The sequence below is a fragment of the Rosa chinensis genome, chromosome 4 (assembly GCF_002994745.2).
Source record: "Rosa chinensis cultivar Old Blush chromosome 4, RchiOBHm-V2, whole genome shotgun sequence".
In the NCBI taxonomy this organism is placed as follows: Eukaryota; Viridiplantae; Streptophyta; class Magnoliopsida; order Rosales; family Rosaceae; genus Rosa; species Rosa chinensis.
The window spans coordinates 11,056,916-11,072,748 of NC_037091.1; the positions used below are offsets into that span (position 1 = coordinate 11,056,916).

Below are 15,833 nucleotides of genomic sequence, written 5' to 3' on the forward strand. Positions count from 1 at the left end.
ACATGATAAATCAACCAAAGTTTGTGAATCAATTAGAATGTTTTTGCATCAATATTTTTTTTTTTTTTTTAAAGAGACCCGGTGTAGCAGCCCTTAAGCCTTAATTAATGAAATCATAGAATATAAGGGGAGAACATAGAGCCTAAAGCCATGAACCCCATATTACATAAACATAAAGTACGTACTGTATTCTAACATGCACCAGTTAGCAAACAGATAGCCGGCTCACTAGACCATCCAAGGCACATTGAGTGTGCAGATTGGGACGAAGCCCACATTTGCCAACCATACAAGGATGGGGACTTATTGAAAACAGTAAATAATAAAATACTAAGGAAAAAACAAATTAATACTAAAAACATCAAAAATTCAGACCGAGCCCGCCAGCACTATCCAACCCATAAGGCCCAGGCCACAAGGGGATGCACCATTTCATATCAACAAATCTCCCATATTTGCTCTGATGATCTGATTTGAAATTGTTGAGAATATATACATCCCACATGGGAAAAATGAGACATTGCCTATGAGTTTATAAGGGTTTGGGCCACTCCATACATTACCAATTGGTTTTGGATATGAACCCTAGATTATTTTATCATGATATCAGAGCGGGTTACCCATGTGTGCATGCTAAACGGCCACATGGGCTCCACGTCACCCAAAGTTGTCCACGTGTATGACTTGAAAATTCTCCACACGTGCGGGGGCATGTTGAGAATATATATATCCCACATGAAAAAAATAGGATTTTGTCTATGAGTTTATAAGAGTTTGGGCCACTCCGTCAATTACTAATTGGTTTTGAAGATAAATCCCATATTACCTACAATAATGTTTACAAGGTTACCAGCTTTCAAAAATTTTGTGGTCATCTCTCATTGGATTTAATTTCACGGGTTGAGATTAAAACTAGTTGATAGTGTGTTGATCACTGTTATTATCTAAATGCCTCACTTGGTCCACATACATAGAATTGATGGGAAACTTATTCCTTTGCTTTTTTCATGACGATAGGAAATCGAGATTCTAAAAAAAAACAAAATAATGCACCTAATATATTTAATACTAACGCTATGAATTAACAAGGAAAAATAAATCCGAAGGATGATGGAGGGAAATAAATTTTTACATGGAGGAGGAACCACATTCCCAATGCTACACTTACCAAACATAGAAACATAGGAATGAAGACATTTCTTTGTTCCAAAGTTTATGATCCATGAAAACAAATTATACATTCATCTCTTTCCTCTCCTTTATCATTGGGTTAACCTAAAAAGTTACTTCATCAATTTATAAAGAAGTCTCCAATTGCAGCTGCGAACATGATTAAATTAACAATTAAATAAAATTATTTATACATATGTAATTCTTTTTTAAATATAGTGTTGCAGTAAGATAAATTTTCTATTAGTCGGTTCAACCCGATTGAGTTGACTCGGATCCGAAACAGAGTTGAGGTCATGGATCCGGTTGAGCTAGAGCTGACATATATAAACACACCCGACCTGCACACCCAATGGGCCTAACCCCTGAAGCAATCCATTTACTGTGGGCCTTCTCCGAAAAAGCCCAGATGAAGTCGGCCTGATTTTTAGCGTCTCGAAACAAATAAAGGTAGGGATACAAAATTACAAATCCAAATTCTCTGTCTCCTTCCTCACCGAGACTGCGCTGCTCTCTCTCTCTTTCCCATTCACAAGCACGGCGGTGAGCCTCCGACGCAAACCCTAGCTCTCTCTCTCCGCCGCAATGAACTGCTCAAGTAAGCTACTCTCTCTCTCTCTATATATATATATATCTCTTTCTCTGTTCTCTTCTCTCGCATTCGCTGCTTTACTTTCGCTGATCTCTCTTCTCCGTCCGTACAGTCTCCGGTGAGGTGCCGGAAGAGCCCGTGGTCTCCAGGAAGTCCGGCCTGCTCTTCGAGAAGCGGTTAATAGAGCGCCACATCTCGGTACGTTCGTCTCGCTCGCTGCGTTCGTTCTAGGGTTTTGGTTTTGTGCTGTACCATTGCTCACTGTTTGAAATTTCTTGCTTTAGGCTGAGTTTGTAACTATTGCATTTTGTTTATGCTAAATTATTGCAATTTTAGTGCTACTTGGACTGAGTGAGTTGTTGTGGTGGTGTTATTAGGAATATGGAAAATGCCCAATCACTGGTGAAGCACTTACTGCCGAGGATATTGTTCCGGTTAAAACCGGCAAGGTATGCTTGATTTCACAATTTGTTGAATTTTATTTCGTTTTCAGTACAACTATTGGTTTAATTGGAACTTAATGTTTGGTCAGAAGATACATGAGAGGATTATGAGTTAAGCTAGTTGGAATGTATTGATTATTATAGCTTTCTGTGTTGATTGACTCTGATGGCTTCCCGTGCAGATAGTGAGGCCCAGACCTGTACAAGCTGCGAGCATCCCTGGCATGCTCGGAATGTTTCAGAATGTAAGTCTTCTGATTATACTCTTATAATGCTAATTATCTTGTAAATTTCAATGTTTGTTCCAGACTCTGTATGTTGTTATTATTATTATTATTTTTAAGCAATTGTACAATTTTTCGTCCTTTTATTGTCTTTTTATAACATGGTATGCTAAAGGATGTTCATTTTATATGTAGTCGTTTAATATTTAGTGGCTTTGATACTCTTATCAATAGGAATGGGATAGTTTGATGCTATCCAATTTTGCGATGGAGCAACAGCTACATACAGCAAGGCAAGAGTTAAGTCATGCTTTGTATCAGGTACTGCCAACTACCTAATATACTTTTGGATCCTGTATAGTTTTCTGTTTGAAGTGTACCCTAGTTTAGTTCATGTAATTGAGTTCTCAGTGATGTGATGAAATGATGTGATATTATCCGAAAGATGCCTTATCTACAATTCTTTGGTCTTTTAATTGTTGTGTTTGCTTTTCGACTTAGCATAATTTAATCAAGTTTGCCATGTCACTTTTGCACTTGAATATGTTGACAGTTGGGTCGAACGGTTCTAGGTCTATTTCTTAAATCAGAAAAGGATCATTATTAGTCCCTAGATGACTTACAAGAAGAACCTCATAAAAATCTGAGTTTTTCAACACATCCTTTAAAAAAAACTATCTTGAAATCTTTTACAGGATTTTGAACTTTGACATTCCATAGTTCTTGTTATCTTTGTCATATGTTGATTGCCAGTAGGGCATTGTTGTTAAGCATTCTCATCAGCATGTCCTTAGATGACTTTATTCATTCTTTGGAATTGTATTAAAATTAGTGTTGTTTGCTGCATTGAAATTGTGAACTTTATTCATTCAATATATGGTTGTGGTTAAGGGAGATTTGAAGAGGATGATGTCCTATATAACTTATTTTTCTTCTAAACTGCATAACTTCTTTCTTCTGCATTTTGTTCAATTTTTTTAGTAATTCAAAAAGTGGAATATGACTGTGTGGTCAAGTAACCTAATTTTGGTTCTTGGTTGCATTTTGGCAGCATGATGCTGCTTGTCGTGTTATTGCAAGACTCAAAAAGGAGAGGGACGAAGCAAGATCTTTACTTGCTCAGGCTGACAGACAAATTCCTATGTCAACCCCATCTGCTGTTGCAGTGAATGCTTCTGTCCATAGCAATGGAACACAAGGTTCTTTCCCTGCCTGAATTTTGGTATATTTGATATAATTTCATAAAATCAATCTATTAACACATTTCTGATCTGTGTTCTATAGTTGCTGATGACCAGTTGGGATCTGGTGTGAGGAATATACGCCCTGGGATATCTCCTCATATCCTAGCTGAGCTGACAGATTGTAATACAGCACTATCACAGCAGCGAAAGAAGCGACAGGTACTGTTTATGCAACTGTTCATTTCACAAATATCACTTGCTGAAGCTTCAATATTGGCTACTGTGTGTGTATATATATTTTGACTGTTCAGATAAGGTGTTAGTGAAGTTCTGGTGTCCTCACAGCATTTATCTTACAATTTCTGATTGTTCATTATTCAGATATCCTCCACGTTGGCTCCTATTGATGCTTTGGAGAGGTATACTCAGATATCCAGTCATCCTCTTCATAAAACAAGCAAACCAGGAATTTTGTCGATCGATATTCATCATGAGAAGGTATGCTTTTTATTATTTTTTTATTTTGCCTATTATTTATTTCTGCTCAAGCATTGCTTCTGTATCAGACCTCAGCAAAACTGTTTTAGCATTTGAAGGATACAGTGGTGCTAAGTTTTGATACGAATATTTTGTAGAATCCTTGAATAATTTTTTCTGCAAGCTTTTGCTCCTGGACCCTGCTAATGCATTTGTTGTGCATCAGGGTTTACATAAAGTTTATGTTTTGTTATACTCCCATATAACTTATCGAAAAGAAGGCACTAAAACAGGCCATTTCTTTAATACTTAGGTTGAACTCATTACGTATTCACTTTTCTTATCCAAATATCTTTTTTCCTTGCCAGGACATCATTGCAACTGGAGGGGTTGATACAAATGCTGTAATCTTTGATCAACCATCAGGCCAAATTTTATCTACTCTTAGTGGTCATTCAAAGAAGGTTACCAGCGTTAAATTTGTAGGTCGCGATAATCTGGTCATAACTGGGTCGGCCGACAAGGTAAGTTGCATTTATTTTGTTCTCTTTTGGTTTCGTACATCTATATTTTAGTGCTTTTAGAAGCTTTGCATGTCATTCAGTCTGGTTATTGGCATGGCCATTGATAATTCTGTATACTCTATGTTAGAGAGCTTGACATGGGGTTTTTGTTTAAAACACGGATCAACAAGAGTTTAAATGGATATGGTAAATTTCTTCATATAACATTGGTCATCAACCTCTCCTAAACAAAAGAGATAACAAAAGTTGGAGTTAACACAGTATATTTCTGTGAAGATGTGATAGCATGTCTTAAGGCTGTAACGTACTAAATATACTATTTAGTGTACTCCATCTGTCAATGTCTTTATCTTTTTTCTTTACAACGTTGCAGACAGTTCGCATATGGCAAGGCTCTGATGATGGGAACTACAACTGTAACCACACTTTGAAGGATCATACAGCTGAGGTAAATAATTTTTGACTCGACCTATTCTCACAGCAATTGTACTGAAAACTATGCTGAGTAAAGCCTGCCCTTCAATTGCACATAATGTTGTGAGCAGCAAATTGAAAAAAAGAACAAGGCATCCTTTACAACTGTATATTCCTCTTGTTAACCTTTATAAAAGTTGACAGGACATGTTGTGCTTGTTATATATTTTGTTTTTGTGGTAAATGCTAAAAATTGTTGTTTGCCAAATTGATTTTATCATTTGGAAATTGGGATCTCATGCCATTGACCAAAGAGAGATAGGAAGCGGAAGAGGCATCTAGACGCTGATCATTTAATTCATCTGTTTAACTTCACTATACTCGCAACACTTCTCTAACCATTTTTTCATTTTGTTGGGGTTTGTTCTGTCTTGCTTTGTCCCAACTTATGATGTGTTCCTGTATTATAATAAATGTGGTACAGTTATGGATAGTTTTTATCATAAAACTATCTGCTATCTGGTAATTGCGTCTGTTTTGTTTATATCTTCTTGGGTGCTGCCTAGAAGAGATTTATTATTTATTTATTGTTGTGATTTTGAAGCAATGCAACTCAAAATTTTCAGGTGCAAGCTGTTACTGTACATGCCACAAATAACTACTTCGTGACTGCATCTCTTGATAGTACGTGGTGCTTTTACGATATTTCCTCTGGGTTATGTCTGACACAGGTTATAATTCTCTCTCATGCTTACAATTCATTTATAGGCGAAGTGTCAAAATTCAGAAAAAGAATATTATTGTGCAGTTACATAGATACACTTCACCAGTCATTATCTCTCTACCTCTCTTTTTTGAAATGATCTCTATACCTCTCTTTGATGCAAGAAAGTTCTTTTTGCTCTTTAGGTTGAGGATACTTCAGCGTCTCAGGGTTACACATCTGTGGCCTTTCATCCTGATGGTCTCATCCTTGGAGCAGGTACCTCAGAGGCTGTTGTCAAAATTTGGGACGTAAAGAGTCAGGTGTGTAGTGGTCTTTTTCTGCTTTAGTCCTTGATTCTTTAATTCTTGATTGTAATTTCATTACTTCTATTGATTAACAGACAAGGGTTGCAAAGTTTGATGGACATGTTGGGGCAGTAACTTCCATCTCCTTCTCCGAAAATGGTTACTTTCTGGCGGTAGGTATTTGCTGTTAGATAAATAGATAGAGAATTAGATAATACCTTATTCTGTTGTCTTACATTTGAGTTGCATCAGACTGCTGCTAGTGATGGTGTTAAACTTTGGGATCTGCGCAAATTAAGGAACTTCAGGACATTTACTCCATATGGTCCTGATACGCCAACAAACTCTGGTATGTAGTTTTCCATACTATTCTTTACATGGTTGTTCCAGGAATGAAGTAATGACGTGCATTTTATTAACAACACTAAGACTGTAAAAGTCTGTTGAATTGGTTGAAAAATCGATTTCTTGGTTGACAGTTACTTTCCATCTTAGTTAGCATTGCTTTTAATATCATACAGTTCTGGCCCAGAAAAATGGAGTATAATGAAAGCTTTCTCTTGCAGTTGAATTTGACTTCAGCGGGAGTTACCTTGCAGCTGCAGGCTCCGATATAAGGTCAGTTTTGGTGAAGTTACATTTTCGGATAAATTTATTTGACGGGATTGAGAGTTTGATGCCTTCTTCATGTATGTTGGGTTACTATTGAAAGCTTCGCATGCTATGAAGTTGCATTTTTGGATTAGTCACTTTGTACCCGTGTTCATGTATGTTTGTACTATTGAAAAGCACACCCGTGGACTCCAATTGCCCTACCATTTTATGCCTTCTTCCTTCCCCTTTTAAGAAGATAATGAAGTGGAATTTTTGGTGTTGAAGGACTTGGCATGTCTATTGTGGCCTTTAGGAAAATTGGAATTTGGCTTAATTATTTGTTCCCAAAGTAGCAACATTGCTCTATGAATGAATGTGAGAACGCTGATATTGCATATTTTGTGAATCCTCTGTGAAATGATAGGATCATAATAATTTTTTCTATTCACAAAACTCTCATCTCCTAAGGCCAAATATTCTGCCAGTATTTTACTTTCATGCAGCTTCCGAACACTGATTTTGGGTCTTGTACTTCTGCAGAGTCTTCCAAGCTACTAGTGTCAAATCAGAATGGAACACCATCAAAACTTTCCCTGATATGTCAGGCACAGGTTACTTTACTTCTGCTCACCTGTCATTTTTTGTTGTGGTTGTAAATTGGAATTAGTCTGATGTTCCATTCCAATTTTATGTTTTTTTTTGGCCCTTCGTTTGAACTGACAATTCATTTGGTTTTAGGTAAAGCAACTAGTGTAAAATTTGGCCCAGATGCCAAATATATTGCAGTAGGATCAATGGACCGAAACCTACGGATTTTTGGCTTGCCTGGCAATGATGTTGAGATGGAGTCCTGAAGTGAATTGTTTAAAGTTGTCCCATCTCACAAGGTGAAATGATTTTGAAGCCGCAGATGCTATTTTGCAACTGCTTGTTAGATATTTGTGGGCATGGACAGGGGGATTTGAACTTTTGAAGCAAAAAGTGTACTTATGCGCATTCTGCCCTGTATTTCATGTGTAGTGTCAGCTGAGTTTTTAGACATTATTTAGGAAGAAAAAAGGAGAAGGAAAACAGAATGAGGTTGAGATTAGTTGGAATGCTTAAGAGATTTTTCATTATCTTGGCATCGTACTCTTTTAATTGCTGATGTTGTACTAAATTTTCATATGTTCTTAATGAGATTCTAGCCTTACAGAGATCTCGCCTTATTTCATGTTTTAAGCCTTAAAAGAGGTAACATCAAATTTTAAGCCTTAAAGAGTAACATCAAAAGTAGGTCCTCCTTTTTAACCTTCAAGCTTTAAGTTTCTTTGAAATATAGATTCCATTGATATTGAAAAGAGGAGGCCTCCCTCAAACTGTGTTTGATTTTATATTATGCTTGTTATTTGTTTCCCCCATTTCCACTTTGATGGTCGTTTCTCTTCCCCTTAACTTTAAATTTGGCCCTTGGTGACATATCTCACCTTGAGGATATGAGCATCAAGCAGGCTATGGAGGAGCTTGTCAAGCTTCGGGGTAACAACTCCACGGGCCATGCCTTCTTAACATCAAGCCTGCGCCTTGTGTGTGTCTCCCTGGCAAACCCGGAAATTCAAAGAAGCTGCACTTATTCGTGGATCTGTCTTTTTTATTTTACTTCTTTGCCAAGTAGCTTAACGAATTCGGTAGCTTAACGACTTCGGCGGTAGGCTTACCAAGAACGGAGGTTATATCCGCCGTTAGATCAAGTTAGTACCAATAACTACATCAAAGAGCTAGAAGTCAACTTCGAGCTCAGAAATCTCCGGTGGTACTTTGCTATCTCTATACTAATATTGATGCAACTTTGTCTTGGATGCATTCGTTTGGAACCATTGATTATCAATTAAAGCAATCAACGGCTGAGATTGCTTTGTCCGAAGTTTTAGACATTCACCTCTCCCGACCCGGGCTGTATAAATATATCATTATCATTAGAGGCATAATTAGGGTTACGCACAGACGAATTCAAGCCAAGGAAACACCGTTTAGTATAAACCATAGCTAGTGAAGGGAGAGTCCCTTTGGACGTACGAGACATCGAGATTATGGAAGATGATGCTGATCGAATATCGCAGTTGCCGGAAGCCATCATGGAGAAAATCCTCTTTCTCTTGCCAGCCATGGATGCAATTCGTATGAGCTTCTCCTCCAAGATATGGCAAAGTCTATGGAACTCCTTGCCCGTCTCCAATTTTGATTTCCTTAACGATCCAGCATTTGGTCACTATAGATATAGTAGTTATGTTCCACCTTATTATGAGCATTCAACAGTAAAGAAACTTATAGCTAAAATCGATGAATCGTTGAAAATACTTGAAGAAGATGAAGAGCATCATCAGAAAAGGATCATAGAATCTTTTAGGGGAAGAGGGACCTTGTTTAGGAATGAGTACGAAGCTTCTCAGTATCTCAATCCTTGGATCAAGCTGGTGACCAATAACCCCATCAAAGTGCTAGAGCTCCACTTTAAGGCCATGCATAGAATAAAACTTTGTCGCTGGCCCTTTCCTTATTCTCTTGGTGTTGATGGAACTTCATTAGTCGTGTTGAGGTTAAGTCATTGTCTTTTGGAGCCCTACACGTTGGAGAGTCAAATAATAGCTTCAAAGGACAAGAGATTTCCCTTCTTAAAAGAGATCAGTTTGCTGCGTGTTGAATTTAGTGGTTCCCTTGTTGATGAACTCCTTTCAAGATGCCCTTCGCTTGAGACTTTGAAACTCCATCACTGTTTAAACCTCAAATCACTTCGAATTTGGGGAGCCATGTTTCCTAAGCTGAACACGGTTTCCCTTGTACTCGGGGAAACTCTTGATTACAAGATTGAACTTCCTAATCTTCATACTCTTTGTCTGGAATTTGTTCCCCCTCGTTACGACGAGCTTGGAGAAGTTTGCTGTAGTAATGTGAAGAAGTTGAGTGTTTGCGCTCCTCCGAATGAAGTCATCAGTACCAACCAATTTCTTGAGGAACTTTTATCCAAGTTTCCCCTTCTTGAGGATCTGACTTTGTCTGCCACTTTAGATTCAGCCGAGACGAAAATCTCTAGTCATCAACTCAAGAAATTGACAATAATAGCTAATGCAGGAATAGAAAAGCATTATGGTTATATATGGGAGCTCAACCTAGACACTCCAAATCTTCTGTGTTTCTTGTGCAAAAATTGTGGAGCTCGCAATATTTCCTTGAATTCTACCAAGTTAGAAGTAGTTAATCTTGAGATAAAGATTGGATCTTATGTGCGGATTGGACCTGGACCTTGTCTGTACCATATTGGCACGCTATGGTTTCTTGGACTGCAACAATGTCTACGAAACTTTACTCCACATGACGCATTGAACGTAACAATTAAGCCTCTGAGCAGTGTAAGTCCTCCAGAAGTACTTCATTCCAGTGGTTTATATTTATGTAGTTGTATCTATCACCTTACATCCTTGAAAATATGTAGGTCGCATTTTCTCTCGAAGAACTAAGAGAGGAGAATTTTCTTCCCTTGCCTGAAGTCCAGCACTTGTGCTTGGAAGATACTGCATCATTTTCATATCGTCCAGCTGCACTAGATTATACAAATTTTATCGACGGCTTACTCTGGAGTTTTCATCCAGTAACTCTATCCGCACACGTCATTCTCGGCAATTCACCTAACAACAATTTAATAAAGGTACGCATAAGGTGAATAAGTGTGTCGATATTTGATTAAACTTGGACAAAGAAGCTGATTTATTAACCCTGAGTTTTGTTCATTTCAGTTCATTTACGAGAAGTTAATCTGTCGGGACGAAAATCCTCTCTGCTGCAGAGAAAACCATGTCAAATGTTGGCGGCATTACTTGAAGTCAATCAAGATTCAAAGCTTTACTAAAGAAGGACAGAATTCTTATGGCAGGGAGTTGTCCAGCTTATTGGCAAATCTTGAAGAAGTTGAGGAAGTCACTTTTGAATTACAATGGTTATCAAACAATTAGACAACTACCGTACTGGAACAAATAAATATGTGCGATTACCAAGCATATAACTCTGGTTGATTGGTCTTCCATTTACTATATATCTAGAGCGTCAGAACTGTATTACAGTAGCTGTTCAAATATGCTTACAACTACATAATATAAAGAAACTATATTTTAAAGGCATTATACTTTTGCATATAGCAACTAAGATGATGAGCTACATTTTTCAAATCTAATTACTTTGTCATTCATCCCATGTCAAATTCAACCCTCCTATGTTCAATAGTGGAGTAAACTAGAAGAAATGAAAAAGGAATGGAATCATAGACAGATACATCTATAGATACAAATGAGCAAAATGTTGAAGCTTTGCTGCAAAATCATTTTGGCGGCATCAAGAAAGATACCGTGATGCATGTGTAAAGCCCCAAAGCTGCATAAGCGAAAAATGCATAAGTATTGTTCAATAGAAATATGAAGCCAAAGTCTAATTTGATGCTAAGATAATCATTCCTTGTAAAATTTTGACATAGTACAATAAAGAAAGCATAAATTTTTTTATCAGTTTGTGTGCTGAGTAGTACTTTCCTAGCATCCGCATTTATGTGTATCTGTTTAGTTACACATCCTAGTAGTACATAAGTGGGTGGAACAATGCTGAGAACAGTCCTATCAATTCAGTGTAGTGCGCTCTAGCAATAGGAGTGTTGAAAAATGATTTTGGTCAGTGGCAATAAAGTGGCTAGTGACAAATTGATAAAGAGTACTGATATAATCCAACCTTAAAGAGTCAAATATAAGGAGATTACCTCAACATTCTTCAATTCAAACTCTGGTTTATGAGCCAAGCATAAATTCCCAAATGTTTCACAAGGTCCGCTAGTTCCACTTAACCTTAAACAGTTGACAGTATACAATAACAAAGAAAAGGACGTATAAGTCTTTCTCCATCTGATTATGGGAGGAAAACAGTGCAAGAGCAAAGTTACTTACAGATCTCCATCTAAGCATAAAGCAAAGTTACCGCCACCCCCAAAAGCTAGCAGATCATTCAAACACATGTAATAGTAACGATTGGCTCCTGTTTGCACAAAATGAACAAAGCATTAGCACGTTTTCAATTCGAGAAAGAAAAAATAAATGGGAAAAGTGCACCATTTGATTTCTAGCGTCCTAAAGGCTTCTGCATTGCTTTACATTTAACCGATTACAATTAACTGTAAACTTTTAAGAGCTTTACAACAAGGACCAAGTCATATAAAGGGCAACTGACATCTCAATGAAGTGGTTAACATGATACTCTTTGCAGAGTCAAAGACAGAGGTACCAGTTAGCATCTCTAACTCCAAAATGCACCCCAAGTGCCAGTGGTCTTGGTATGTAGTACATACCAGTTATGTTGTCTCTTGACCAATCAACAATCATAACAACATTTCCGAGTATTCTTAAGAACTTGAATATGCAAGTAAATACAATAAAGGGCTCACCAGTTGGTCTAAATAGCCTTGGTTGACCATATCTGGTAGTGAAAACAAATGCCTGGTTCGTTCCCTATAACCAAATGTAAGCGTAAGAAGATGTTTACATTAAAGAGGAGAAAAACTAGAGTTTGGAGATCTAAAATAACATCGTCAGAAAAGAATTTAACGAATATATTATTCATCCTACCGAAAAAACAGATAAAAATTCATAAACTTAAAAGCATGTTTACTTGATATTTTCTCTTTGCCGTTGGTTTCAAGGGGCCCTCTAGGAGTCCACCAAACACAGCACCTTGTGTATCTCCACCAATCTAGAAAGCGTAAATACATCTAATTATTCACACATTCCTAAAAAAATGATTCAAATTCCCCAATTTTCATATAGCATTGGCAGGGACATTAACATACCAGCAGACATGGACCGGAAACTTCAGCGCTCTTGCGAATTAGTGTACGGAGTGATATACCATGTTTTGCCGTACTGCCCTTCATTCGAAAGAATTGATACTGAATTGAAATCCACAAGCAAATAATGGAATACTAATTCTCATGAAGGGATGAAGTTCTCAATAAACTTACCTGTATAGTAAAACCCATTGGCACCCTTTCACTATATTAGGAAGAGAAGAAAGCAAAAATTCAAGCAAGTCTGAGGAGATAAAGACAGAGTCATCCATGAGATAGGACAGTTGCTTTTCTGAACTTTGCTGTAAAGTTGCTTCTTCAAACACTTCAGACTCACTGGTGCTCCCTCTAGAAGCATGGTCATCATCGTTTTCTCGATCATTTTCAGTTTCCCTGTTCTCACCAGGTGAATGACAGTCTTCAAATGTATCCAAGGTTTCATATTTGGAGTCAAAGTTCACATTACTAAGTGGGACTGATTGCTGGTGCTCGTATGATCTAGATCCAGCACCGCCTACAGATGGGATAATGGATGAAAAGTACGAAGACAGTGATTTACCCCCTTTAGAATATGACCTGGCCTACACATTTAAAACTTCATGTCAAAACTCATCATACATAGAACAAACAAAGTTTAAAAAACAACCTTCTGCTTGGAAAATGTAAAAGCAAGGAAGGACAGATGAGCCTTCCTTTCCCTAATAAATACCCTTCCCAATAACAAAAGGGAAACCGACTGACGAAACCATAATTTTTAGCTTGCATTGTCTGAAAACTCAGAAAGTGAACAAAAATCACAAATGGAGCTAAGTTCCTCCAAATAAAAAGATCACAGAGTCATCAAACTCAACTTCTTCAGTTAACTATCAAGGCAGATTCAACCATCATAACAACTACAACAAGTGAATCACCCATACATATGTTAAACAAGCTACATCACTAAAACAATGGCATTCCCTTCTTGCCCATGAATCCAATGTTCTCAACTAGACAAAAAAAAATCAAAGCAGACCCATATGATGCAAACAACCCAGATCTGAAAACTCTTGAATAACAATAACAACCCCATCAAGCTCAATCCTTTAGCAAACCCATCAAGCTCAAATCTTTAATGCCAACAAAACACAACACAAAACCCAAAAAAGACAGATACTTTAGATCAGGGTATGTGAGACAAAACTCACCTGGGGATTTTCATCCTCTTCTGGGGAAGGAACAGCAGAGGCTGAGCTGGGTGAATCGCCAAACAGACGGGAGATCCTCTCGGAAACTTTGTCTTTGAATGTGGCCATTGTGATGGATTGAATGAATCTCAGGCCATTATTATTATTTTTTTTTTCTGGGTATTTTCGTTTTTTGGTTTTGGGAAAAGATTCTTGCTTTCGGTTTGAGCTTTTGGAATTACAAATGGGTACGTCGCTGAGAAGACGAGTGGCAAAGACAGCAATCAACGGAGAAAAGGAAGGTTAGGTGGGGCACTAGATTTCCTTTCCACCTTTGTTTCTTTCTTTCCTAGTTTCATTCATTCAAGTCTGGTCATTTTCCCTTTCGGTGGTATATCATTCCCGTCCATAAAACTTGGACAATTTTCTTTTACTGGTTCTACGAAATTTCCTTCTAATTTGACTGGTTTCCTTATTTGATCCAAATTAAAAGTCATAATGGAATTTGGGTTTTAAACTCATTTGCTAGACATGCACGATTTTTGGCTGTAATCAGGTGATCAAACATCCGTATGGCTTATGTGACATTTTCCCAACTAGCACTTGATTTACTGATATTATTTCTAAAATTTGCTTTATGACAATGGTATGTTTTTTTTTTATTCTTTTCGATGAGGAAAAGAAATTACTGTTTAAATATATCTAGAATATGTATTTGGTCCAAACACGAATTACTTGTCTGAATTGTAATAGGGTTAATATTATAGATGATATATCTGAGATATCTTCATAGATATCCTAATCATTGTACGATTATGTTTCCTTGTACAATTCAGATACTATGCTTGTAATCCTCTATATAAAGAGATATCTATTATCAATGAAAACAGTAAATTCTCTCCCAATTCTCTCTGCATCTATTTTCCTTAAACAATTACAAAGAAAACCCTCTACAACAACATAATTCATTAAAATTAAAATTGAAATCATTTAAAACACTAAGTTTTTTTTTCCTTTTCCGATGAGGCCATGATTCCAGCTAGCTATATCAGGGTGTGTCCCAAATTAGCAAGTGCATCAGCCAAGTTTGTTTAACACCAGACGTGCTTGAACTCAATATCAGAGGACTGTGATGCCAAATGTTTGATATCATGAATCAACATATGAATTTTCTAAAGGATATTTATTTTTAAAAAATTAAGGTGATATTTTTCTACAATACGTGAAATGTCAAGATATTTATTGACAGTTTTCGAAATTAATCAAAGTTACATAATAATTGAAAAATTCATTTTGTGTGGATTGGGCTAATGTTGGCACGTTGTTGTTTGAATCAAAAATCTATGGTGATCTGAAGTCAGATTGAATTTTTAGTCGAGTTTAGGCGGGTTGTTCCAGAGGAGTGGTTGGAGCTAGGTGCATTAGGGCTCCAAATTTGGTAGTGAAGACCTCGATGGCGATGCTTGTGAATGTTGCAATGGGTGGTCTCGATGGGCAACTGGTGGCAGAAAGGCAGAAATGTTTGGGGATGGTATTATGTTAGTCCAACAGCTTCTCTATAATTTCTGTATTATAAGAAAGCAAAAGTCAAAGGTTTAGTCTCTTTTTCTTCTCCAACTCCAATAGATTCTCTATTTTGTAACAATCTTTAAAATCTTCATAATTCTTCCTTACAATTTTAGAGATTGCTGTAAATATAGGGTATTTGATTTTCTTTTTCCTCACTTTCCCTAAAATAGGGATAGTTATACGGAATCTGTTGGAGCAAAAAAGGCTAATTTTTCCCTAAAATAGAAAAAAATAAAAATATGGAGAACCTGTTAGAGTTGCTCAAGCTTAGGCTACAGAGCTTGGTTGGTTGTTTTGGATCTATATATAGAGTTGGGCTTGGTTGTGATGGCCTAGGAGGGTTTGTTGCATCTTCTTTTTATTTTATTTCTTTTCAATGTCTTTTAGCTTCGTTGTTATTTGTTTTGTTTTCCTTTTTTTTTAATTAATTTGATCGTTGTGATTTTTTTTTAAAAAAAAAAAAAAAAAAGAGGATCAAATGATTTCACTCCTACCCCCATGATAACTCGAACCCATGACCTTGATTTTAGGTAGTGGGTGCTCTAACTATTGAGCTAACACCACTTCGTTGTGATTATGTTGTTGGCTCATTAGTGATGGCGTTTTTTACAAGC

The 15,833-nt window shown here is 37.0% G+C and overlaps 3 protein-coding genes across 4 annotated transcripts; 2 read left to right on the top strand and 1 right to left on the bottom strand.

The window, feature by feature from the left end:
* Nucleotides 1–1,629: 1,629 nt before the first annotated feature.
* LOC112197135 (pre-mRNA-processing factor 19) lies at nt 1,630–7,841 on the top strand. The gene is made up of 17 exons (XM_024337708.2): nt 1,630–1,768; nt 1,875–1,960; nt 2,140–2,211; nt 2,388–2,450; nt 2,664–2,750; nt 3,481–3,628; nt 3,714–3,832; nt 3,995–4,111; nt 4,459–4,614; nt 4,988–5,062; nt 5,655–5,759; nt 5,938–6,054; nt 6,135–6,212; nt 6,292–6,388; nt 6,606–6,657; nt 7,174–7,244; nt 7,372–7,841. The coding sequence occupies exons 1-17, from the start codon at nt 1,756–1,758 to the stop codon at nt 7,485–7,487; spliced, it is 1,572 nt and encodes a 523-aa protein (XP_024193476.1). The 5' UTR covers nt 1,630–1,755; the 3' UTR covers nt 7,488–7,841.
* A 133-nt stretch (nt 7,842–7,974) lies between these two features.
* Nucleotides 7,975–10,967, top strand: LOC112197134 (FBD-associated F-box protein At4g10400). The gene is made up of 3 exons (XM_024337707.2): nt 7,975–10,019; nt 10,103–10,315; nt 10,404–10,967. The coding sequence occupies exons 1-3, from the start codon at nt 8,703–8,705 to the stop codon at nt 10,617–10,619; spliced, it is 1,746 nt and encodes a 581-aa protein (XP_024193475.1). The 5' UTR covers nt 7,975–8,702; the 3' UTR covers nt 10,620–10,967.
* On the bottom strand, nt 10,671–14,032 carry LOC112197136 (oxidation resistance protein 1). Of its 2 annotated transcripts, none has more exons than XM_024337711.2 (8): nt 13,672–14,032; nt 12,662–13,063; nt 12,491–12,563; nt 12,313–12,393; nt 12,089–12,152; nt 11,595–11,682; nt 11,411–11,495; nt 10,671–11,034 (listed from the first exon to the last, which is right to left on the bottom strand). In XM_024337711.2, the coding sequence occupies exons 1-8, from the start codon at nt 13,683–13,685 to the stop codon at nt 10,996–10,998; spliced, it is 846 nt and encodes a 281-aa protein (XP_024193479.1). In that variant the 5' UTR covers nt 13,686–14,032; the 3' UTR covers nt 10,671–10,995. The 2 variants fall into 2 exon arrangements, with proteins under 2 accessions (XP_024193479.1, XP_024193477.1); XM_024337709.2 differs by having other exon boundaries at nt 12,662–13,068; nt 13,672–14,026.
* Nucleotides 14,033–15,833: the final 1,801 nt, after the last annotated feature.